This window comes from Pogoniulus pusillus, chromosome 29, assembly GCF_015220805.1.
Source record: "Pogoniulus pusillus isolate bPogPus1 chromosome 29, bPogPus1.pri, whole genome shotgun sequence".
In the NCBI taxonomy this organism is placed as follows: Eukaryota; Metazoa; Chordata; class Aves; order Piciformes; family Lybiidae; genus Pogoniulus; species Pogoniulus pusillus.
The window spans coordinates 11,787,301-11,812,705 of record NC_087292.1 but is presented as its reverse complement, the minus strand read 5'-3'; the positions used below and the strand labels follow the sequence as shown (position 1 = coordinate 11,812,705).

Below are 25,405 nucleotides of genomic sequence, written 5' to 3'. Positions count from 1 at the left end.
TGCGCGGGGACTGACCTGTGGGCAGGAAGTACAGGCGGCTCCTCCCTTTGCCGTCCCGTTCCCCTCCTCCTCCTCGCCCATGTCCATTCCAAGATGGCCGGTAAGTGGAGACCGGCAGGCAGGCGGGAGAGGGGGGCGCTGGGGCGGCTCACCCGGGGCTGCTGCTGCCCTTGCCGTGGTCTTCCGAAACCAACCCTCCGGTATCTCTCTTCTGTTTTTGTTTGTAGGGATCCCTTTGTATTTTGTGGATTTGCAGGATGACTTAGATGATTGTGAGTAACTGTTTTTTTATTTTTCTGTTCCTTGTTTAGGCCTTCCTCTGCTCTTCTATCCTGGGGTCATTCTGTCCTTCTCTTTCCCCGTTTTTATCCAAGTTAGGGTGAGGGGAGGATTTTGAAGTTGTTTATTCTCGTATGTGAAAGCTTCTAGGACGTTAGGACTACTGAGTTAAGAGCAATTTGTATGTCTGTAGGACCGCGGTGTTGACAGGGGAAGGGGCTCGCTCCCTCCCTCAGCTGCCGGCCCTCGCCTCACCTGACCTCTTTCACAAGCCTGCAAACGCTGGCTGAGGCGCACAGTCGCTGGAGCATTGGCAGCCTCTTAGATCGGGATTTTGGGAGGCAGACGCTGTCTGGCTGGGGAAAGAGGACCTGAGTACTGGGGTCAGGCCAGGGGCAGTAATCTGGAGATCGGCCCTCCCGGAGACCATCCTCGGCCTTTCAAATGGCCGCTAACCTGCTGGAGTCAGTGTAAACAGCACTTCCAACAATGGCCCGCCATGAAGCTTTAAGGAAGGAAAACGGCTCCTGCCGGCGGTGGTTTAGGGGATTAGCTTGGCTGTTGTTGTCGGTGAAATTAGCCTGGAGTAGCCGAGGGATTTCCTCGTTGCAGTAGTTCAAACGGGTGAGACTCGTAAATACTGTAGAGGCTGTTAAGGACGCCGTGTTTCGCTGTCCCTCCTTCTTGGTGGCACAGGCTCTCTTCAGGCCGTTGCTGTGGTGTCTGTGTCCCTCTCGGAAGTCGGAATAACAGAAGACCTGGTGTTGTGGGTACTGTGGTTGGCTAACTCAGAGCGGTGGTTTAGGTTAAGTGCTGTGTCCGTGGGACATAGACCGGGCAACAGCTCCACCTCAAGCTGGTATAGCCCAGCTCTTCCACTGGAACACAACTCTGAACACCTTTCAGCCAGCTTGTTAAGAGCTGCAACTTCAGGAGACTGCTACAATGGTACGAAATTGTATTACTTCAGAAAGCAGCAGTTTATGTGGGGTGATGTATTTGGCACTTTGCTTGCTGGATTGACTCTTCTATGGAAAAAAACAACAACAATGCTTGAATTTGTTTCATGTGAGAGATTCTGTTTACCACAAGACCATTATTGTTTAATGGTTGTTGCAAATGTGTAACAGATGACATCTCTTCCTCCTCATTGTAGCGCGGATAACCTAATTTGGGGAGAAGGCGATCTTGTGGACCATCAAGGGAAATGTTACAGTACGAGACCTAAAGAAAAGATGCCTCTGCAGGCAGGAGGTCGTTCTGTGGAACTTTGTTAGTTGCTGCTCTTAAATGTTGTTGCTCTCAGTCTCTTTAGTTTCTGCGTTTCACTAGTAGGTAACACACAAAAAAGTGTGCTGTTTGCATTTTTATAATGCTCTCGGAAGAAAAGTGTGGCATCTTTTGTGCTGTATGTTACGAATAAATAATGAATTTTTGCATGCCAGAGTTCTTAGTTCATGTTATGTTTGGGTTTTTTGTGTACTTGAAAATATTTTTACTATTTATTTTACACAGGTAAGTTGTAGTTCTGTGAGTTCCTTATTGCAATTATCTATTGGAAAAGCTGGAAATCTAAAGTATAATTGTGGAAAATAGTACTTAAAATGAACATATTTAATATATAGGGATTTTAAGAACTGTAATATTGTAAGAAGTTGCTTAAAGCAGTACTAAAGTTTGTTGCTTGCTTCAGTAAGTAGATATAAGACAATTGTGTAAGAAGTTACACCTTAGATGACAAAAAAGCATGTGTTCAACAAAATTTAAGAGCATTAACTGTGGTACACTTTAATGCGCTTGTGCTGATTTAAAGACTGTTTTGCATTGAGTTCTAGCATGCAGACTCCTACTGTTATTGCTGTAGTGCGGTCTTTAAAAGCTGAAATTACCTTTCTATCCTAATTAAAAAAAAAACCAAACAACATCAAACCAACACAAAAAACCCTCACAAATACAAAGCAACAAACCCACAACCCTCTTAACAAAACTCTTGATACTACTAATGAATGCTTACCTATGTGAATTGATGAGGTCTTTCTGAATTGTTCCCAGTCCCCTTTCCAATTTTCTTCTCTCTGTGGTTGTTTTTTCCAACCAAAATAGCAAACCACAAACAAAACTGGGGTGTCATTTGTGTTCCGACTGTGTGTGGTATAAGCAATGGAAATGCAAAAAGCAAGCTTCCTGCAGCCTATGTTCTTCTGTTATGGACCCTGGCCTTGAACCAGGGATAACTGTCACTAGGAATTAAGTGTTTGTTCTCCGTTAGCGCTCAGTCTTTGGTTGTTCTATTGAGATTATGTAAAAGATTTGTCTGTGGAGCTGATTAAGAAGTTTGATCCTTGTGGACAACCTCTAGTTTGAGTCATGAAGTTCATAAAAATGTTCAGATAGAAGGTTTTATTGTAATCAGTAATTAGTAAGCTTCTTATATGGGTCACTTAAAATTTGTAGAAGAAACAGTCAGTATCAAGATAAGCATTTAAATGAACATGCATTTCTGAGCATTACTGAAATCTTTATTTAAAAATATTCTCTGAGGTCATTAATTTGACAATGCAGTTAGCATTATGGCATTGAAAGAAGTTTTCTTGTGTTACAGCAGAGTACAGATGTCCCACTTAGCCTGAGATACTGTTGCACTAATCCAGTGACTAGTCTAGCAAAGAGTTCATGAAGCATTTTAGGAAGATCTTGGGGAAATAATCACTGGAACTGGATTTTTACTTCTGTAGCTAAATTGGTGAAATAGTGCTGTACATGCTGAAGATCAATTACATTTTGAAACAAATGAAGAGTTTGGGGCATTCCTTTCAAAATGGGTAAAAGCTGTAGAAAAATCTACCAAAAAAATGAGTATAGTAAGAAACTTGGGTTTTGTTAAGCGAAGTATTGGGTCAGCTGGAAATATCCTTAGCTTAATTAAGCTAACTGGACCCTTCATCCAATAGAGGAAATTATTTTTTCCTTCTGAAAACAGTGAGAGAGCAAATTACCTCTTTGAGCTCATGAACTCATTGTACTCCTCACTGTTTTGTATCTGTAACAGTAAATATTGATACTAGCTAATGATGTTGAGTTACATGGTCAAATCCTGTGACCCTGCAGGTTTTCTGTATGGGCTTTAAGCAGCTTTTGAGTCTAGGTCAGAATAAGTCATGGTGAAGTCAAATCCAGCTGTGAGTGCTGTCACATTTGTTCTTGTTTATAGATGAACAGATTTCAAGTTTACTTGTTTGATGTTGTTAGGGAGAAAACAATATTTGAGTCCTCTCTGAAATAGTATTAGATAAGAAACACTGGTTCTTTATCGTTCTGTAGTGTATTCTGAAACGTGTACGTACCTATAGGTTCTTGTTTTATGGAAAAAGAAAATTAATGTTCTTGAGAGAAAACAAAATGGATTCTGCCATCAGTATTACTTACTTGTATTCAGAATGTGTGGAAAAAAATTGAGATATTTAACTCTCTTGATCATGAGCGTAAATAGTTTACTCTGTTTTCTCTCTGGTCCTAGAAAAACTGATGTGTGCTTAGATAGTTTAAATGAATAATAGAACTACTCCAAGTAGTAAAATTAAGCATGTTCATCATGTTTACAAAATTAGTCCCAGGTGTGGTGTTACAGTCAAACTTAGAATGGAGATTTACTTAACTGTCATTTCAATTGGTAGGAATTCAGAAATATTTGAACCTATAAAAGCCTTTGGTTTTAAGTCATATCTTAATTTGAGAACATGTAGGCACTACATAAAGTTAATGGCAAATACACTCATTTTTATTTTTTAAGTCTTAATAAATCTTCTCTTGTATACAAATGGGCTAGCCTCAAAAATTAGGTTGTGAAAATGTCTAATCTGTGTGGATTTCATAATGTGTATGTGTTATAACCGTATAGAGATAAGGATGGTCAGAGTTGGCCTTTCATGTGGTGAGACTTTTTACTCATCCGAAGTCAACAATCCTACATGAAAGCTTTCAGCGATACAGCAGATTGCTTTTGAAGCAGAAAATACTGCATGCTGTGTCTTAAGATACTAGGCTTGTTGAGAAGGCTGGCCAGGGGCGTGTGAATAGATCAATCCTGGACACATCTGTGCCATGTCAATTATGTGCACTTGTGCAGATAGCTAAATATTTTGAACCTCACAGAACTTGCAGATATATTGTGAACAACCACTTGAATGGAAACAAGGGTGTTGGTACAACATGTAGTCATTATAAAAAGCCAGGAGTGTAATGACCATATGGTTCTAGTCATGTAGCTGTTGATTCACTTGTAGTATTTGTCTATACATTTGAAATGTGAATGTTTTATTCTAATCCCACAGTTTTCTTCTGTTTGAATCCAACTGTACTTGTTGGTCAGAGCCTATTGTCTGCAGAAGCAGCAGAATTCAGTCTGGTCTTTTATTTCAGATGGGTTTCTTGGAATCTCTGTGCTTTCTACTTTTTTTTTTTTTTTCTGTGAAGATCCAGGTATAATGTTTTGCACAAAATATGTTCAGACAATTTCTTCTTTAAATAAGCAGTACTTCTACTAATGTTTTAGCTCATTTGAAATACCTGGAAAGTGGAGTGCTGGTAGTAGAGGAATATATATATATATGTAAAGTGTTTATTAATATAAAGTGGATATTTAGTTTAAATCTGGGTGTGTCAGGTCTCAGATTAAAGGGTTCTTTTGGGAATAGTGTTTGTAGTATAAAACAAGTAAAATAATAGTGAGGGTAGAGCTGAAGCTTAGTTATCCTAATTAAGGTATGGCCATTTCAATCACAAAGATAGCATTATAGGTCATGGACTTATGAATACACATAATTTAGTACCCTGGCCATTTCAGAATGCATTATGAAATAATACATACTTGCCTTTAGGATGTGCAAGAGCTTTGTACTAGTTGGGAGGAGGCATTGGGAAGGACTGTATTTCTCTTATCTCAACATCTCAGTGAGAGAGAGTATTTCAGTTCTTCCCATCTTACACAGGGGGGAAACTGGTGCTGTAAATGAAACTAGTCCTGGTTTGGTTTTAGTTACTTAGCCAAGGCTTTGCTGCTCTTCAGTATAGAGGTGCTGTATAAATTTGACTGCTGGAAGACAGATCTCTGCCTGTAGAGGCATCACTTAGATTATAGTATCAGAGGCACTGTTTAAAATACAACCCATTTGGCTTGTCATTGTGCTTTTAAGTTCATTTTTGTTTTATTTGCTGATTAAATACCTAATACTGTATCCTCCCAAGTCAGAAACTGTTGTGTTCAGTGGTTGTCACTCTCAGCACACATGCTAGTTGGAGAGACTGCTTTTTGCATATGAGAAACTGTATTGGCATAATTTGCATGTACTTAACTATGATCACAGTTGCCATATTTACATGAATGAAGTGTATGTAGTTCTTGGAGTGCTTGGTTGGGAAAGTTGTAACCCCAGAGTAGCAGTATCAGCTACTCTAGTGCAACTCTTTCTGTAGATTTGTTTGTTGTATGTGTTCCTATATCTACTGTTGAAATGAGAGGATTTGTGTGAAAGATTTGTGTTGTGGATATGTTATGTCACTGTCTTTGAAGGAGAAGGGTTGAAAAAGAAACCAAACTTAGAAGCAAAGTTATTCTGTTCCCTTATCTCTTCATGGTCTTAATTTTTACCTGTAGTGTGTAATCAAGTGCATGTTACTGGGTTAGGGGACTGCAAGACTTGTTGGGGTAAATTTTAACAGTTGGTATGGTAATATGCAGTTAAATATCTAAAGCTGCAAATACAAAAAATAGGATAAAAGAGTAGGCTTGCATGGCAAACTGTATCTGAAAGGTCTGTACCTGAGAGATCTGCAGTAGAAAGCACACAGTATGTTCACAAGTAAGGTAAAGTTGAGTGTTTTCTCAAAGCTGCCAGTCTGATTTAGATTTATGGGACTAAGTGACTACAGTGAGAAAAATGTGTGCTAACTTTGAAACAGACCCAAGAATTTGCTGTTTTAAGGCAATTTGGGATTTCCCATTGCAGTTAAAATCTCAGTTTCTTTTAATGGGACTTTCCTTTTGAAGGTGTTGCTCAGTTTGTGGCATGCAATTTTGTCAGCTGAGCCCTATTAACACATAGTGCTTAAGGTTGGTCCATTCATATTGCAAAATAAAATGTGTTTAAAGCCAAGGATTTTCTGTGAGTTGAAATGAATTAAATTTCAAAGCTTGAATTTACAGATCAATATGGAGCTTCTGCTCTTGACTTCATTACATATGACTGTAGATCATTATTTTTGCTGTGAGCTATTTCCAGTGGTGTACAGATACTTCGAAGAATAGCTCTTAGAAGAAATAGTTACTGATACAGATGATTTTGCACTATAACATCGGTTGTTCACTCATGGATTTTAAAATTATTTATTTATTTGGGTTGTTCTTCTTGTCTTTCAAGTTGGATTTGAAGATTATGGGCCAGACTGTGATAGCATGAGGATAGCGGCATTCTTGAATATTCCTGGACAGGATAATTTAACTTCCCTGGCTCGTCTAGAAAAATATGCCTTCAGTGATAACATATTTAACAGGTAAGGGTACAACAGCTACAGCTGATGATAACTGAATATGATAGCATTGTGGATCTTAAGGCATCATTGCTTCTGTTGTTACTCTCTGAAATGCATGTCTAATATTATTTCTGTTTGTGTAACTTCTTTATAACATTTCCATAAAAAGATGTTTTGATTCTTGGTTATTGGAGTAAGATCTCTCAACTCCATCTTTGACATGTGGAGAAACTGTATAGCTGATATGACTGAATGTTCTGAGAAAAGCTTGTTCTTTTTTTAAGGTGCCCTTTAACACTTGATAAGTTTTCCCTTTGCATCCCATCTACATGTTGTTGGCAGGATATTAAGGCATTTAATATGTTGTTTACTCCACAGGCAAATTATTGCCAGAGGTCTTTTGGATGTCTTTCGGGATTTCAGTAATAATGAAGAAGACTTCCTGACTGTAATGGAAATAGTGGTCAGGCTCTCTGAAGATGCAGGTTTGAAAATTTTTACTTAAAAAAACCGAAACACCTCTAATTCATTTTACTTATACTGTAATATAGAAGTCAGTAACTTTCATGACTGTTTGAGAGGACAGTGAGTAAAAGGAAGAGACTAAATCATCTAACAGCAATATCTATCACTGAAAAAGTGAGGTGTTTTTTCTTGTTGAAGTATTTTGTGTGAAAGGTATATAAATGAAAGGCTTTTGGTATAGTAGCCAAAGTAGTATTTGTTTCAAGGAATTCAGTGTATCTGAACATGTGGTGCATGTGACAGAACAGTTGGGTGTTTTAGTATCTCATGTGCATACATTCATGGTGATAGAGATACCTAGCTTGTGCTCTCATCTGATTTATTTGGAACTCTTTCCGAGTTCCTGTACTGTGATGGTATATGCAAGGCTGATCTATTTTACTCTGCTTTCCTTTAAGAACAGGCAGTGTCAGTAGTGATGTTTCTTTGTCTTGCGTTTTCCTCTGTTATGAAAACTTTAAATAAAAATACTGTTTTCTTCTGAAGATACTTGATTTAACTTTTATATTTACTGATGTAAATTTGACTTTCTCTTTACTAGAACCAACTGTGCGTACAGAACTGATGGAACAAATACCTCCTATTGCCATTTTTCTGCAAGAAAGTCGACCAAAGTTCCCAACAGCATTTTTTGAATACCTTATGCCCATAGTAGTGAGATACCTCACAGATGTTAACAATCAGGTAGGAAAATCAGACAACGTGAGTTGAAGCATTGGAAAATTCTGTGTGGTTCAATGAATTTAAGGCATGAGAGAGATACAAGGAAGTTCCGTGATTACTGATACCCAGCTTTTATGTAGTGTTTTGTGCTTATTTGTTTCAGTAGCTTTGCTGGGGAGGTGTGAGTTTTGTTTTTCTTATACTTAACCTTCACAGATGATGGAAACTTAAAAGATTTTCCTAGATGGAAACTTTAAAAGATTTTCCTAGCACCTGATAACACAGTCTGTTACATGAGTCATGACTTAAGACTCCTGCCTTCTACTGCATCTTTTGTCTTTGCAGAATTTGATGAAATGTCATCAAACAATGATACTCTATTTATATATATATATATATATATTTTATATATATATTATATATATAGTATTATATAGTATTATATATATATATATAGTATTATATATATATATATATTATATATATATTATATATATAGTATTTATTACTAATAGCTTATGATGTTAAAAATGAGAGGATTTTCCTTGTTTGTTTGCCCTTTTTTTAACAGTAAATGTTGGTTTTGCAGTAATACACTTTTTTTGTTTGTTCGTTAATAGGTTAGAAAGGCAGGTCAAGAAGCACTGCTTATACTGCTAGAACAAGATCTTGTTTCTCAGAGTGACATTGAAAATAAGGTGTGTCCAATTCTATTGGACCTCTCTGCTCCAGACAGTGATGATGAATACAAGGTGGAAGCTGTGAATGTAAGTCAGTTTGGAAGAAATGTTACACTTTTTTCTTCTCTTTTTAATAGCTTTTGTTCTTTTAGCAGTGCTAGTATAAAGCTCTTCTGGAATATAATAACTGTGTGCAGTTCTCATGGGCATAAACCCCATATTTTATACCTTTGCTCTACCAGGTTTCACAGTGATATTGTAAAAGTATGAATGATGACCCGATTTTAATTCTTTAGCACATTGTAAAAACATTCCCTGTTCACTTTCAAGAAACTAGTTCACTCCACAGAAGATTGCTGGTGTGTAATTGCATTTCAGCATGGATATGTGACACTTGACCTGTAAAATAGTTTTACCAGCTAGACTTTCCTCTTCGTTGCTTGTGAGTTAGGTGTTGCTTAGGCAGTTTTCCAGGCTGACATCTGATCACCAGATGCCATATAGGAGTTTGAAAATTTGTATGGAAAGCCTTAAATGGTGACTTCCTTAGTTCTTATTTAGCATTCTATTACCAAGGCAAACATTTACTCAAGTAAAGCTTATTTTTGTGGCGGTAGAAAGTTTCCATAACTTTGGAAAAATAGAAATCGCTAGGGAAGTACTGTTAATCTGACAGCACTTGTGTAAGCATTAAACTACTAGTGCTGCAGGCAGAGCAGTCAGCTAGAAAGGGGAGTGGGAGCCCCTTCCTTTTCACTCTTAAAAATGTAGGAATTATAGCAGGTTATTCTCCAAAGTGGGACATGAAGGAAAACATACAATCCGAAGAACTTTGTTTTCACAGCAGAAGCATGGTTTGTAATGGTGGTTGAAATTGCTGTTCTCTCAAAGAAAGCTAGGTTATAGCATGTTGATAACTTTAGACCGTACTGTTAACTTGTAAAATTTCTGACAATTTCTGTAGTGTGAAATTCGCTCATATACAACTAGTTAGTCTTCTGCTCTCTTTTCTGTTGCACAGTATGTTGCTTGAGCCTATAAAGAGCTGAGTCTCTTCCTCCTAGGTATCTGAACAGCTCTGTTAAAATCAAGGGGCTTATTTGCATGGTTTGACTTGAAATAGTTCTACTATGCTTAAAGACTGATTTTTATATGGTGGTGAGTGCAATAGAACTTCAACCTTCTCTGTCAAAGAATCAGTGTATGCCACTCTAAAACACTTGGAAAAATTGTTTGCCATATTAATATATAACCATACATGATAAATATTAATGATACTTAACTGGATTAAAAAATCTTAATGATTATGTGCAGAAATGTTATGTTCAGGCACAATGGCATGGAATGGTGTTAAATACAAATCGTAGTTGTTTCACATGGAACAGGTGTGTGGAAAGATAATGTGTAACTGTTAAAGCTGTCTGATGGTAGCTCTTTGGTTCTCAGAAGAGAGCAGAAGGAATATTTGTGCTTACAAACTTCATAATTTTCTTTTCCTTACACATATGCCCTTCCTGATTTTTAGATAATCTGTAAAATGGCTTCAATGTTGAGCAGAACAACAGTTGAACATATGCTACTTCCTCGTTTCTGTGAACTGTGCAGTGATGGGAAATTATTTCAAGTCCGAAAGGTTAGTGTGTTTTCAACCCTAAGCCACTTAAAAATGAATTTGCATATTGCTGTTTGCATGCTTTCTTGAGTATATTATTCATAACTTCAGTTAATGAACTCTGAAAGAATATGGAAAAGTGTTAATTTATTGATGGTTTTAGTTTCTGTAGATCATTAAAGAAATAGCTAATACTGTTAATGAATAGCTTTGGTCTAGAAGTTAAACAGATTTTGCTCTTTTACTTGTTTTGCACAGCCTTTTACTAAACCACTGTACTTGGCTATAGGATGCAAATAAGTTGCCTGATTTCTGCCACCTTATTCAAAACCAGAAATTCAAAAGCAATAAATACTTGAGACGGCCTTCAGTTTTTAAAATAAAAACCTCCAGTTTTCTTGAAAGGGTAAATCCTGAAGATGTAAGACTTTAATTCATCTTTGAGTACAAAGGGAAACTTGCAACATAAGAAGTCTTAAAATATTTGAGTAGGTTTAAGTGTCATGCAGAGCTTCAGCCTGCATAATGTAAGGTGCAGTTGTTGGAATTTGAGCTGCTTTGTAGCCTTCTAAGTAAGCAGGATGAAAATAATTAGAAGGAATAAATCTTACATTAACATGGTATTACTTAACTGATTTTGGACTGACATCATTACAACATGAGGGAATATCCCCTTTGCCTTAATTACAGCATCTGTAATGTATTGTAAATGGCACTGGCTCAAGACCTTGATTAAACTTTGCTTCAGCAAAGTACTAAAGCCTGTGTCAGCCAGAGCAAAGATAGTTCTGTCAGTACACCTAAGTCTTGGACCTGGTGTCCTATTTTAGTCTGCTTCAGTTTTCACAGCTGCTGTTCAGAGTAATTTAAACTTTCAAGCAGGCTTATTAGTCCCTTTTAAGGATTGCTGAAGGAGATGGTGCTCTTGTGGGGAAACATTTATTACTATTGATTTCAATGGCATGTGGCTTGTGGAAGCTTGCTCTGAGTCTTTGGGATGAATTAGTATTGCATGATATAGTTACATGGCTGACATTTGAATAGTCAAATGTGCAGTTGTTAGATGGGATAAATAATGCATTTTAGAGAGCTACAATGTTATTAATGACTTTTTTGTATTTCTTAGATTTGTGCAGCTAATTTTGGGGATATTTGTAATGCAGTTGGGCAAGAAGCCACAGAAAGACTGCTGGTAAGTAAAAATCAAAATCCCTTCATGAGACCTGTGTTTCTTAGTTCAAATGGTTTAATAATGAGTTCTTTCATTGTCTTTAATCAGTGTGCATGCTTTCCTAAAACTTATTTGGCTAAGGCTTTGGTTGCAATTATATCACAGAACTGGGAATGAATAGAAATGGAAAGTTTTTTGTTTGCAAACACTTCTAATAAATGCAATTAACAGCATATACAGATACATAGACACACATTTACACACACACTTCAGAATTATACTCTGTTTCTTTTCTTTTTTTCCATGACCTAGATGATCAGGGGAAAATAGGCCATTATTAATTCTGTTTTCTCCTAGTGCATGCAGTTAAACTTAAAATCCTAATGAAGTAAATGGCAGAAAGGTTTTTCTAATTCCATCAATTAATACATGGTTTTAACCTGTTTCCATTTCTTTTGTTCTTCACTTTTGAGTTGTTGTCTCCAGTTTCCAAACCAATGCCTTCATAGTAAGTTGCTGCAGTTTTTGTTTAGTCCTTAATTAGTCTTGGTGTTGCTTATTTCTGGCAGATTCCCAAGTTCTTCGAACTTTGTTCTGATAGTGTTTGGGGAATGAGAAAAGCTTGTGCTGAATGCTTTATGGCAGTGTCTTACACCACATCCCCAGAAGTTCGCAGAAGTAAACTGTCCCCATTGTTTATAAGTCTCATTAGTGACACTTGCAGATGGGTAAGTAACTCAGTCTGTAATTGGCAGCTCTTCCCAGGCAGATCATGCACTGATAATAGGCAAGTCACAAGTGTGTGTTAAAGGTTCTCTAAATTTGCAAGGATTAGTCTAGTCTACTAAAATTTAATCTTCTCTGTTAAGATAGTATCTTCCTCCTCTCTCCTGCTACTTGAAATTTCTGTCAAGCCTTATAAAATAAGTGTAAGCGTTCTTCTGAGAATAGGTTGATTGTGTTGAAAGTATTAGTTGAAGTAGACAGTTCAAATCTGTGACTTCCAAAAAAATGTCTTAACTGGGATTGTAGGTACTTGTTTAATATTCTAACACTCATTGCTTAGGTGTCACTTATTTTGCAATTGACAGTTGGTTACATTTGGTATTAAATTGATATAGTAATAATGAATTGGTTCTTACTGAAAAAAAAGAATTAAACTTATATTCTTCAGCATTAACTGGGAAGTGTCTAAATCTAATGTTTCTTTATCCCATTGTAGGTTCGTCAGGCTGCTTTTCAGTCTCTTGGCCCCTTTATTTCTACCTTTGCAAACCCTTCAAGTGCTGGTCTTTACATTCGAGAAGATGGGACGCTGAATATCCGGCCGTCAATGCTGGATTCCAATCCCTGTCAGCCAAGCAACAATATAATCTCTTCCAGTACAAATGCTACATCATCTTGGTAAGATCGTGGGAAAGATGTGATGTAGTTCTTTGAATTGCTGTTTAGGGACAAAAATCCCTGTTTGAGAATACAGTTCCAGTATTCTGAAGAGTGAGGTCACAACTGTGTCTGAGTTCATCCACATTATTGGCTCCATAGGAGGGTAGAGGAGAAACTGATAAAGTAAAGCATGGTACTAACATAAATCGTCTTTCTGCAGTGAAAAATAAGCCTCTGTAGTTGATGCTGTCTTTTCTGAAGTATTTAACTGGAAAATATTGTTAGAGAGTACTTGAAGTTTTATTTGGATAATGTGTTTGTGTGTTTTCAGTTTAGAACAACCAATGGACGTCAAGCCAGAATCATCGACTGAGGAGACTTCAGCTGAAGTTAATGCAAACCTGTTAGTTGAGAACCTGAATAAAGATACAAGGGAAGAAAGTACAGATTGCTGTATTGGTCCTGGAGAAGATGTGTCTCAGTTGTCTCAGGGTGACACAGTTGCTGCTGGTGTGACAGAACTCGCTAAGGACAGCAGTTTTCCTGGAACGAACTCAAGGCTACAGCCTGCTGAGGACTTATTTAATACTTTTCTGTACTGGCGCCCACCTCTGCCTGACATAAGTCAGGATCTGGAGTTGCTTCAGTTCAAGACTGAAAAGCACAAAGATAGCTGCTCTGTGCCATGCAGTAACTGTGTTGCTAGTAGTGAAATAAAAAAAGTTCTAGAAAGCTTACAGGAGCATATAGATGATCCAGATGTTCAAGGTGAGACTCTTTGACAGTAAAATCTTGTTTTCTCTAAGCTGTTTTTCTCCTGGCATTTTACTTGGTGTTCCTAAGGTGGTGAAAATTCCTTGAGTAATAAATTACACTGTAAAGTTGTTCACCAGCCTTTTTCACAAGATCTGAGTTATTTCTAGAACAGCTGGGGAAGTGTCCTAGCTCTTGTTTGCAGGAGAAATAAATTAGATCTGACTACAAGGGAGAAAGAGCTTGCTGAAATTTGTTAGAACTGTCTTTAAGTAAATTCGAAGTATTGTTTTTTGACAGAGCTACCTGTTTTCAGATGAATTTAACCAATATTTGGTTGAGTGAGAATGACCCTTATTTCAGGTCACCTTTCCTTAGTCTCAACATAGAAGCCCATCAATAAAGTCGTCAGAAGAAGTATTCTACCAGTGTTAATACATGCAAGTTGTTGCTCTGAATTTGAGATGGTTTTGTGGAAGGATAGTAGAATGTCTTTCTAGTTCAGGATTGAAAAAGCTCTGGGCTTCTTTTTAGCTTTTTTGGTTAACTGATTACAAGTTCAATGCTTTCTAAGTGCAGAAGGGAGACTAAATAGTCTTTTTTGCTTTCTACAGCTCAGGTCCAAGTGTTGTCTGCTGCTCTCAGAGCTGCTCAGTTTGATTCTGTTGGTGACTATGAGACTAAAAAGCTGGAAGAAAGCAGTGGCAAACTTGAGAACACGACTACTTCAGGTGAAGCAGCTGTGTCAGATGCTACTTGCAAACAGGTGGAAGAAAATAATTGTTCATCTGCTGCATCCCAGGATAACATCAGTGAGCAGTCTCCTGCCAGTACATTGAAAAGCGCAGTAAGTATGCATTGTGCTCCACGTCTGAAGTGAATTCTTGCCACTTGAGTACTGTGTATTCATGTAGTCCCTGGCATAATTGACCCACTACTGATGTAATGCCGTTGGACATCACTATGCCATTACTATCATATGCTACTTAGTTTGGTTTAAAAAGAAAAGCTATTGAAGACTTCCACGTAAACTAAGAGTTAAAGTTCTGCAGTCAGCTTCTAGTCTTTTTGAGATGAAGTGTGCCAAATATAGTCTCACCTCTTCCTGTAGCAAATCTAAAATTAGTCTTTTATCTCCAGACAGGAGGCTGAATTGGGTGGTGACACATACACAGTTCCTGGTTACTATTTCTTGATTGTAACATGCAGATAAGACTGAAGAATTACTTGCATGATATTTAATGTTTCTGGAACTCACTGAATTATAAAGAAGTGCTCCCTTTGTCTGTGAATAGCAATCACACATGAAACCTGAACAAAACTGTAAAATACTGTGTAAGCTTTCAGACTTGTGTCTTTGGTATTTTAAACTCTTTCATTTTTGAAGTCTTCATTTGGTATTTGGATAGAGAGGTGGACTTGGGAGTTTGCAGCAGTGTGTTCTAAAATGACTAAAGCTTTTGTCATGGTAGTGACTGACTGGGAGCAACCACCAGGCTGTCTTATTAAATATTACTTAAATCCCTGCCAAGAAGAAAAAAACATGTAAGAGTATAGTGAAAGCAACAATCCAAAATCTATAAGAATGTTTGTGTTACTGTGTTAATTTAATTTAAATTGTCTTTTTAGAAGTAAATTTTACTCCTGTTGCTTTTCTTGCTACTGAGGTCTTAATAGTGTTTGTCTTAGTGTACAACTCTGTCCTTATACAAAGACGCTGAATAAGGCATTGCCTGTACAAGGCTATTCTGTGCCTGAATTGCGTTGTTCTCCATCAGGATGCTTTGAAATACCCCGAAGAGTGTTGACTTATTAGCAACTACTTCTCTTTGCAGGACTCTGAGGAACAACACAGGGGAACCAATGTATTTTTAAAGAAGGAACAAGAAAATAATCCACCATTTGAAGATGACAAGTCAAAATTACAGGTTATTATGATAGCATCTGACTGATTCAGTGAAGTACTGGATGCAGTTCATCTTATCCTTAGTACAGTGATAGCTTTTGCAATTGATCAGTTGCAGAATGTGGAGAAATGCTCTGGGTATTTGAGGAGAAATCTATTTTAAATCGGTAAGCTAGAAAAATCCTCTCACCCATTTGGTGCCTCAGAGGCAATTTGTGCAACCAAGGCAGGCACTGTCAATACTGTTTTGTCACTGGATTTACTGTTTGCCTTCACAGAAGAAATTTTGGGTTTAGTTTAGCACTTTGATAATGTAATAATTACTGTTCATGGACTGCTCTGTCCTAATGAGAGGACAAATAACAGGGTGGGATGTCATTTACCCTTTGTAAAACTAGCCCACAAAAAGGATGCCTTGCCACTGTATGCACTTAGCTGCCAGATGGTTAGTAGCAAGAGGGTACTGTTGCACAACAGCTCCGTTTTCTTTCTGATACTGAAGTGTGTGTTGCTGTTGTACTGTCTCCCTCTAGGATATCATACCCCAACCTTTATTAGACCAGTACCTGTCAATGACTGATCCAGCTCGAGCCCAGACTGTGGACACTGAAATAGCCAAGCACTGTGCCTACAGTCTACCTGGAGTGGCCCTAACACTGGGCAGGCAGAATTGGCACTGCCTGAAGGATACATATGAGACACTGGCCTCAGATGTACAGGTGAAAAAAAACCCAATTTTTTTAATGATAAATCAAAATTTTGAGTAGCTGTTTTTTTGTTCAGTTAGCACTAAAGTTATAACATTGTATACTTCCCTATAAGAGATTAAATGTGCATTAAAAATAATCTTATTTATGAAGTCTGACCTAAATCTTGACCTTTCTGTGTGCTACTGCTACTTAACTAGCCCTGTTCATTCTGCTCTCTTAATCCTCCCAGAGATGTAGTTCAGAAGCTTTTTTACTGTAGTTGTGGTGCCTAACCTAGTTCTCTTCTCAAACTGTTTGCAGTGGAAGGTACGTCGAACACTGGCTTTCTCCATCCATGAGCTAGCTGTTATTCTGGGGGATCAGCTAACAGCTGCTGATCTGGTGCCCATTTTCAATGGATTCTTGAAAGATCTGGATGAAGTGCGTATTGGTGTGCTTAAGCATCTGTATGACTTTCTGAAGGTATGAAAGTGGAATTGAATTTGAAGATTCTTTTGTTTTAATGAGGGATGCAGCATCAGTATCTAGGTACATGTTGAGTTTTCTGCAGTGCTGCCAGTGTGTGTCTTTAAGGTCCTGCACTTCTGTCCATTTGTATGGAGTTGTAAATGCTCCTAATGGATGTAATGTAACTAGTATTGGACCATGAGCAATTTGTGGTTAGGGCTGGGAAAGAAAAGGGCAGATCCTGGAGGGCTCCTGCATAATAAACACAAATCCTTAGCTTTTGGTTGCTCAGACTCTAGAGGTGGTGCTTTTGCAGGTATCCTTGCAGAAGTGGTGACTTCAGTGTACTTTTTTTTTTGATGTCAGTGTTGTGAGTCTGGGTATTCAGCTTATTTGTGCAATTTTTAGTAAGCATCTTAGGATTGTTTGCTTTCATGTGGGAAAATGCACAGAGGTGTAAGCAGACTAATAGACCAAAGAACTGCAAGTAGTGAATTTTAATCAGTTTTATATTAATGATGTTATTACTTTCAGTTACTCCATGCAGACAAAAGGCGAGAGTATCTTTACCAGCTTCAAGAATTTGTGGTGACTGATAACAGCAGGAACTGGAGATTTCGTTATGAACTGGCAGAGTACGTAATTTTGTTAACTTGTGATTTTTAATCTGTATTACTAACTCGGAATAGGTAATTACATTCAGAGGTTAGCTCATCCTAACAGGAGCTAAAATATTTTGACCATTCTTTATTGAGGAACTGAACTTAAAAGTCATAGGCTGTTCAGATGTCTGCTTGGGTTTTTAGCTGGTGTTTTTGTGTGTGTATAGAGGGGTTGGTTTAGGTGTTTGCTTTGGTATTTTGGTGTTTTTTTTTGTAGTTGTGTTGGTTTGTCAAGTTGTAATGAGGGATGACTGAAACTTAAGTGTCTGTAATTACACTGAACTGAAGATCTGGTTCACTAGCACCTCGTGACAGTGATGCTATTCAGTGAAATTTCAGATGTTACTCAGTTCTAGACTGCCTTACATAAAAATCAGTGAAATGCATGTGCAAAGTCACTTTTATAACACGTGAAAGTCACGTTCTTAAAAAAATAGTTTACTCATTCGTATATGATTGGATATATGATGGAGACAGAGTAATACCTTACAGTTCTTTTTCTACAAGCTCTGACATTTGAAGCACCCAAAGACTGCTAGTAGGTGTAGTTTGCAGACAAAACCTGACCTCTGTGTTTATCTTACAGACTATTAAGGATTTACTCTCCGTTTGTAGTTTGACACAACAAATGCAGTCTCACTGCAGTGCAAGAATCTTGTACAGCAGTTTTCTGACATCTAGTGGAGAGCTGACACTTTGGGGTTAGTTTGGCCTCTTGGTAATATACTAGCAGTGTGGTGGCTGAAATGAGTTCTGTACAGCTCCAACATTAAGAATCATTTTTGAAAGGTAGCTTTTTGCACCAAAATATTTTTTTCATTTTTAGTTTGCAGAGATTTACTGGGTATTGATCTGAAGTTGCAAAGAAACTTCTCATTTTGTTTCTGCTTTAGCTGTCGTTATTATTTGGGATAATTAAATTGTTGGTATCTATAGTTTCGGTAAATGTTCCTTTTGGATTCTGTGATGGATTAAACTGTGTACTTGTACTATGTGTATGCATCTCTGTAGAGTAAAGCAAAGAGCAATCTGTTCAAGTGCTTCGTAATTACTGTGTTGGTTTTGAGCCTTCCAAAGATCCTTCCCTATATTTAACAGGAGCAGGTCAATGCTGCATTCGCTAATGACTTCTTTTGTGTTCCAGGCAGCTGATCCTGATACTGGAACTCTACAACCCCAATGATGTCTATGACTACTTAAGACACATTGCACTAACTCTCTGCTCTGATAAAGTTTCTGAAGTTCGGTGGATCTCCTTCAAATTGGTAGAGAATTTAGTTCACTTCCTGGCAGGAGAGGAAAAAAATGTTCCTTCAGAGGAATACCTGAAATCACTGTTTTCTTTTGGAGAAGTAGGGTGAATGCAAAATGTTTGGCTAGATATGGTAATATAGGGAAAAAAGTGAAACTGAAACTTTATAAAAATATTCTGAGTTGTCAGACTTGTGTAAATATTAAAAGCTTTCTCTTGTTGTGTGTGAATGATAAATGTATTTTCATCTGGATGAAAACCAGTATATGAATTTGGGAGACCTTCCCATAGTTCTGAGTAGGAGAAATAATATTAAATTACTGATCTTTCCTCCAAGTTGATTTAATTTGTCCTGATCTTAATAGGGCCATCATTCCATAGATGCCCTGAATGAGTTAAAAGATTCCTTCAATTTCATTTTCTTCATGGCACTGCAGAAAGGGACGTTATTTTATGACTGTCTCAATTTCTTTTAGCGTTTTTGTTTCACCTGAACAGGTTTTTAAAACTTATGCTTTCTTTTGCCCAGAATAAACCCAAGAATTCACTAAATCCTGCAAGTGTAACTGATTACACTGAATACAATTTTTGGTTTTCCTTTATAGGATTCAAATTAAATTAGACTCTTTTTTAAAACTTTGTAAGGTCTACAGCTTCAGTCTCATCTTGTCTTTCTCTTTTCTGCACTCAACTTCACAGGTTGTAGCAATACTGCAGAAGTTCTACACAAACAATGCAAATACTTTGGGATTGAATTTCATTAATGAACTCATTGTGCGTTTTCGTCACTGCTCCAAGTGGGTTGGAAGACAAGCTTTTGCCTTCATTTGTCAGGTTGGAATGTTCTTTTTATGTTTCTGTGTGTGTGTTTAATTTCGAGCCAGTTTGGGGCTTTTCAGCAGTGTGGGCAAAACTGAAATTTGGACTCAAATATTTTTGCCATTCTTTGGGTTCTGTCATCCTGTGGGTTGGCAAAAGACAGTGGCAGAATTGCTGTGATCTCAGTACTAGCATATGGCTGTTCAGTTTTGAAGCTGTGGTCCTTTATTTTGGCCTGTGCCTCCAGCTGAAATAGCTGATCCTTATACTTTCTGGCATCCCAGTGTCAAAGTCAACAGTTAAGCCCTAAATGGAGATGGATTTTGATACCTTGACAGCTCTTCAAACTACCAGTGGGTGTTAGATGCCACAAACCACTTCATTTCCAGTTATCCACAAACAAAAATGCTTATTTGAGGAGCAAAGATGGAACTTTGAAAGGCAAAAAGGGGATGGTGGGCGAGAGAGCTCTTATTTCTTAAAATATAGTTGCAAGAAAGTTATTTGATCATGCTGGGTCATCTTCTGATGAACTGTAGCATAATAGGACATGTATTCATGACAGCTTTTCAAAGGTTGTACATCCTTCACCAACACAGGATGTGTTTGTTCAGAGTTAAACACTTGTCTTTTTTTAATAGGCCAAAGGAAGGGCAATGTGGAAGGAATGGCCTTTTTAACATAAATCTTACTCTCCTGTTCTGTTTTTCCTGTAGGCTGTAGTAGAAGAAGAATGTATGCCTGTTGATCAGTTTGTAGAACACTTACTCCCCAGCCTTCTAAGTCTTGCTTCAGATCCTGTGCCAAATGTAAGGGTTCTGCTGGCCAAGGCTCTACGGCAGACCTTACTGGAGAAAGGTGTGCTCATTCACTTCCTTGGAAACTGCTTGTGACTCAAAAATGCTGTCTCCCTGCCAGTGCAGTTCTTTATGAATTGGCTAAACTGGTAAAAGGCTCTTTGGCTGTTTATACTAAAAAACATAGCTGTGCATTGTAATCTAGGATACTGCATTTAGATCCAGGTTTAGGAGTATTTGCTGTAGTGGCTTTACTGGCTGAGAGTATTTGATCATGACCCCTCATACGGGCATCTATAAAATACTGTATATGATCACTAGAGGGCACTGACGTCCTTATGTAGAACAAGAAGCACTGCATCTGCTGGGCGCTGCTGCGGGTGCTTGTCATAGCCGTGATGGGTATGGCAGATATATTTTTCTTAAGCATCACGTTATTTTTCTATATTTCAAGCATTTGTAAGTAAACCAGTTTTCCCTGGGGCCCATCAGGTGAAGTGTCAGCTTTTTTTTTCTGAGATGGTTTGCTTTGTCATTTTAGTTTGAAGCTAGCAGTTCTACTAGGAATGAGTGTAATTTTGTGTGCTGTTACCATTCCCTGTATTAGAATTCCTTAAAAACAAACAAAAAAAATCAGCTGGTTGCTGGTTACTCAAAGGAAGATGCCCAGAAGCCTCACCATTGGTTTTTTTTTAGAATAAAGTGTGGAGAATGTTAATACACTGACAGTGGCAGATTCCTGAGCTTCCTTTTACTTTAACACATTTCTATTTGGGGGTCAGCAAAAGGATTCTTTCATGGAAACACTGAAGTGCTTAAGATCAGCAGAGTAGTTTTTCTCTGTCAACTTCTTTATCATCCTGAAATTTCTCTAAGGAGCCTATGAATTGGATGAGCTGCCCCATATGTTTTTAGCATCCTCTGTATTTCTGCACTACTTGTGCCTTAGGGTTTATTCTTTTGGCTTTGACTAAAATTGTCTTCTTCTCCTTTTATTCTAGCTTATTTTAAAAGTGTTGGCAATCCTCATCTAGAAGCTGCAGAAGAGACCATTCTAACCCTGCAGTCTGACAGAGATCAAGATGTGTCCTTCTTTGCCACTATAAAACTAAACCAGGGTAACATGGACAATACTACCATTGACAAACAAAATTAATGTGCACTTCTGCAGTAAATGCTGATACTAGAATGGTTATTCACTGTATGTTTGGGGTTAGTATGAATAATGTGGACAAATAGGAAGGGGTTCATTAACCTACCTGAGCTGGCAGAAGTCTGTGAAGAAGTGTTAATGATCTTTATTTCATGACCACATTTTATCTACAGCTGTACTTGTCTGATGTGTCTGAATAATTCCTTTGGGTTTTTCAGTTGTAATGTGTGTGGTAACTCCAATCTCACCCGTAGTTGTGTGTAAAGTCTTACACCAAGCTCAGTGTTGGTGTTGAAGTTCATATTTCATTTTTTTTAACAAAACATTTCCAGTAGCAGAACAGTTTGCTATAAGCTTAAAATGGTTTCCAGAGCTTAAAATCTGATTACAGCAAACTTACATTGATAATCTTTCCTCACTTTTATTGCAGTTTTTGTATTCATTCCAGTATTGCATTTTAACTGAAACATGTGTACATATGCAAGTAGTTTTGACTTTTAACAAAAAACAATGAAGAACCTAATTCTCTATCAGTGGCAAAAGCTCAAAAATCATTTCATTTTATACAGTAGTTTGCCAGAATTAAGACATAGTTCATTTTTAATATAATATGATTTTTTCAAAGCACAGAGTACTCAAGATTCTTTGTATAATTGTGACTTTTCTTTTGATTTGCTATCCTCACAGGTGTTAACATGTCTGATTTTGTTACTGGTGGCCTTCCTAGTGGTAGGTAGACTGTAAAGTTACCAAACTGAACATTACTCCTTTTACCCAAGAGAAGTTTACTTCCTTGAAGGGATTGAATTCCTGCAGCAGGTGCTGTATCTGCAGAAAGGTACCGAAGAATTTTGCAGACTAAAGTTTGTGTTTTGTTTGACTTCCATACATATCTCATTGAAAAACTCCTTTTAATGGGTCCAACATTCAAATCCCAAGCAGCCCATTGCTTTGTTCCTAAGAAACAAAGGGCCTCTACATTGTTAAAAACCCGAATAACAAGTGTTGAGGGGAAAGGTGGTGATGCAGTTTACTCTCATGTCTGTTAATTATATGTTAAAGTTTGAGACAAGATTGGTGTCACTGAGGTCCTTTAAGCTTAAGTGGGATGTCTTTTGTGTTTCAGAAGAAAGGAAGACAAGCAGTTAGAACAAAGTACTTTTAATAGATTCTCATGGCTTCTGATCATTTTTACAGTCTATAAAGCTTATACTTTTTGGTCTTATCTGCAGATCATGTGGAGCTTGGGGAAAAAAGTCTTAATTTTTGAGATTGTGGATTTGGAACTTTGTCCTGTTGAAAAATTAATTCTTGATTACTAAAGAGATTATTTTAATAGTAACAGTTACTTCTCTCTGTGTATGGTTCTTCATCATAAATAGCCCTGTGTAAATATTTCCCCTCACTTCACTATGGTGCTAGTGAGTAGTTCACATGGGTGAAAGTTTTTATGTTGGCTTCTTTTTTGCTTTAAATCTGCCTTGTCTGCAACACCGCACATAGGCTCCTCAGCTGGGGTTGGTATTTCTGGAGGGCTCAGCTTTGTATAAATTTAACTAATCTTGTATTATAACCTGTACAGTATTTGTAAGAAATTGTTTTCTTCAGGTCACAATGTTCTTTGTAAGTTGCAGGCAGAAATAGGTCACTGCTATCGCCGCTGTTAGAGCAAACAGTATAAACTGTCAGTTCTGCAATATTCTAGGTTTAATTTTTTTACAATTTTTTTATAGTTTAAAAAAAGAGCTTCAGTACAAACTTTTTATGATTGTGATTTCTTAACAAAAAGATCCCTCGAGTTTAATTTTTCTAGTTCTAATCTTTTTCTAATGCTGGCATTATACTGGTGTTTTCTAACAGGTCAAATTTTCTAAGGCCTTTCTGACAAGGTTTTACTTCTGTTTTTTATTATCAGTTCACTAAATATTTTCAGCACTGAACAAATTTTTTTAAGTGTGTGTATATGTAAGTATGTTTGAAATGTACTGTATATAAATTAAATACTTTGAGCATTAATCCAACCCAGGCTTCTGTCTGTCAGATAATCTTCCACAGATACCCTTACTTGCAATACTCCACTGGAAAACATAAGCTTCCATAAGCGTTAGCAAGCTTGGTTAATGATCACTACGTTTTTAAGTAGAATGTGTGTAAGTAAGCCACCAGCTATAAACTTTCACTAAAAGGCTAAACAGAATTCTTTGTTTTTAACAATATTTTGGTACTTCTCTGGCTCCAAGACTTATCTGCTTTAAATGATATGATTTCAAATAGAGGGTTTAAGAACTGTTAAACCTTTACGGCTGCATGCACTAATAGGGGACATCATTAGCTTTGGGGTGGTTGTTTTGGGGTTGTTTTGTTTTTGTGTAGGCGATGTGCAGGTCTGTTAAGCAGACTTACCCTCACTTACCCTCTTCCAGGTTTGTGTTTTTGGTTTAGTTTTAAACTAGAAATTTTTTCAGCATGACTAAAGACCGCACTTTACTTCCTGTACTAGACAAATGTATGCAATGATGAGTAAAGCGATGTGTTCACGTACAGTTCTCTGGGTTGTTTAAATTATGCAAAAATGCTTTTAAAAGCCAGGTAGAACAAAGTCAGGTCATAGATCCACTTCACAACAGCAGTAAGAGTATTCCTTTTAAACATTTCTAGCTAAGGAACATGAAGATAACATTAGTGGGTGCAATACTGCTCGGATGCAATAGCAAATTAACAAGCACTTGTAATCCAAAGCCTGTTAGTCGTGTTACTTGGTGTTCAGACTTGCTGGTATCTCCTGTGTGGTGTACACTTGGAATTGGCCAGGTGCTGCCCTAGTGGGGTTGTGTCTGTACACAGTGGTGTTTAGAACCCAGTTAAGTGGGGACACTCTGGAAGTGTCATTTGTTTGTCAGAATAGAGAATCTATGTAACTTTGTATTTATCTCAATAAATCCTGTGACTGTTTTATAAACTGAATTGTGGTAACTGACTTTTGTCATGGGGGGAAGTGAGTGTGTTTTTCTGGTTAATGAAACATCTCCCCGGTGTGAACCCAGGTATGTAAGCTGTCATACCTGGGTTGAATGTGGAATTCATCATACTGTGTTGTAAAATTCCATTAAATGTCCAGAGCTGAAGTAGTACACATCATGTGTAAACAGGATCTTTTTCTTGGTTAGCCTAAAATGTCATTGGAGGATTGAGGTTTTCTGTTCTTGGGTATTACAGTGAGGCTGACTTGCCTGTTACAAGAATCAGAAGCTCTTACAGACCATTTTGCACTTGCAGTCCTGTCAAGTCTGACTGGTAAGAAAACTTTTGATTTTTTTATAGAACCAACTGTTTCTGTGGTGTGTTTTGATAGAGGGCATGCTGCTTTCTTGATGCAGGACTGAAATGTTTCAGCAGAAACACCGGCCACTCTGGCTGATTTGTACTGTAGACCTTCAGGCCTAAACAGATGTGTTCATAAAATATCCTTTGGCACCTTTTGTGAAAGCCATTATCTCTGTTGCCCTGGCTAAATTCCAACCTGGCTAATCACATTCTGTTTCCCCCACTGCTGCAAATGGATACTTAAGGGTTCTTCGCTCCCTTCCTTAGCTGTTGTGTAGTGTGTGGTTCACAGCCAAGCAGCTGTTCTGCCACAAATGGCTTCTGTCTTGCTACTGGGCAAATTGGTTCTCCCCTGTGGTCCAAGTTCTTGATATATGAAAAATTCTTCCTGCTCTGTGTAAAGCAAGATACAGAAGAGCATGCCACAAAGACAGCCTCTGAAGTGAAAGGTGTATTGAGATGAGAAAACCATGGTGTACTGTGGAAGATGTAGCCCAACATGGAAATGGTTTCTCAGGAAGAACAGCAGCATGAGGCACCTAAAAATTGTTCCTAAGAGGCCTCTCAGCAACACTTTAGAACTGATGTGTTTGGGTTTATTACTAAAATAAAACTCCTTCTGGGAAAGAACATGACAGGACTGTTTCCTGAGGCAGCTTAGGTTTATGAGCTGCTTGCTGGAATTAAGGCCCAAAGTCTCGTCTGCCTCCTAAAAAACCTGGGCTGACGTGTATAGGT

The 25,405-nt window shown here is 37.7% G+C and overlaps 1 protein-coding gene across 3 annotated transcripts; it reads left to right on the top strand.

The window, feature by feature from the left end:
- The first annotated feature begins 18 nt into the window (after positions 1-18).
- LOC135188503 (serine/threonine-protein phosphatase 4 regulatory subunit 1-like) lies at positions 19-24,307 on the top strand. 3 transcript variants are annotated; one of them, XM_064167952.1, is made up of 22 exons: positions 19-100; positions 228-272; positions 976-1,227; positions 6,696-6,828; positions 7,186-7,292; positions 7,874-8,016; positions 8,616-8,762; positions 10,201-10,308; positions 11,414-11,479; positions 12,028-12,186; positions 12,681-12,862; positions 13,176-13,612; positions 14,212-14,444; positions 15,433-15,525; positions 16,037-16,222; positions 16,514-16,675; positions 17,195-17,295; positions 18,467-18,587; positions 19,274-19,408; positions 20,110-20,251; positions 21,192-21,308; positions 22,031-24,307. In XM_064167952.1, exons 1-22 carry the CDS (start codon positions 94-96, stop codon positions 22,078-22,080), a joined length of 3,126 nt encoding a protein of 1,041 aa, XP_064024022.1. In that variant the 5' UTR covers positions 19-93; the 3' UTR covers positions 22,081-24,307. The 3 variants fall into 3 exon arrangements, with proteins under 3 accessions (XP_064024022.1, XP_064024023.1, XP_064024025.1); XM_064167953.1 differs by lacking the exon at positions 976-1,227; XM_064167955.1 differs by lacking the exons at positions 228-272; positions 976-1,227 and having other exon boundaries at positions 48-100.
- The last annotated feature ends 1,098 nt before the right edge of the window (positions 24,308-25,405 follow it).

What these genes read in the sequence shown, in the direction of transcription:
- LOC135188503 (XM_064167952.1), top strand. An exon ending in TTCAGGAGACTGCTACAATG is followed by an intron (nt 1,228 to 6,695) that starts GTACGAAATTGT and finishes TTGTCTTTCAAG; the next exon opens with TTGGATTTGAAGATTATGGG. An exon ending in GCAGACCTTACTGGAGAAAG is followed by an intron (nt 20,252 to 21,191) that starts GTGTGCTCATTC and finishes CTTTTATTCTAG; the next exon opens with CTTATTTTAAAAGTGTTGGC.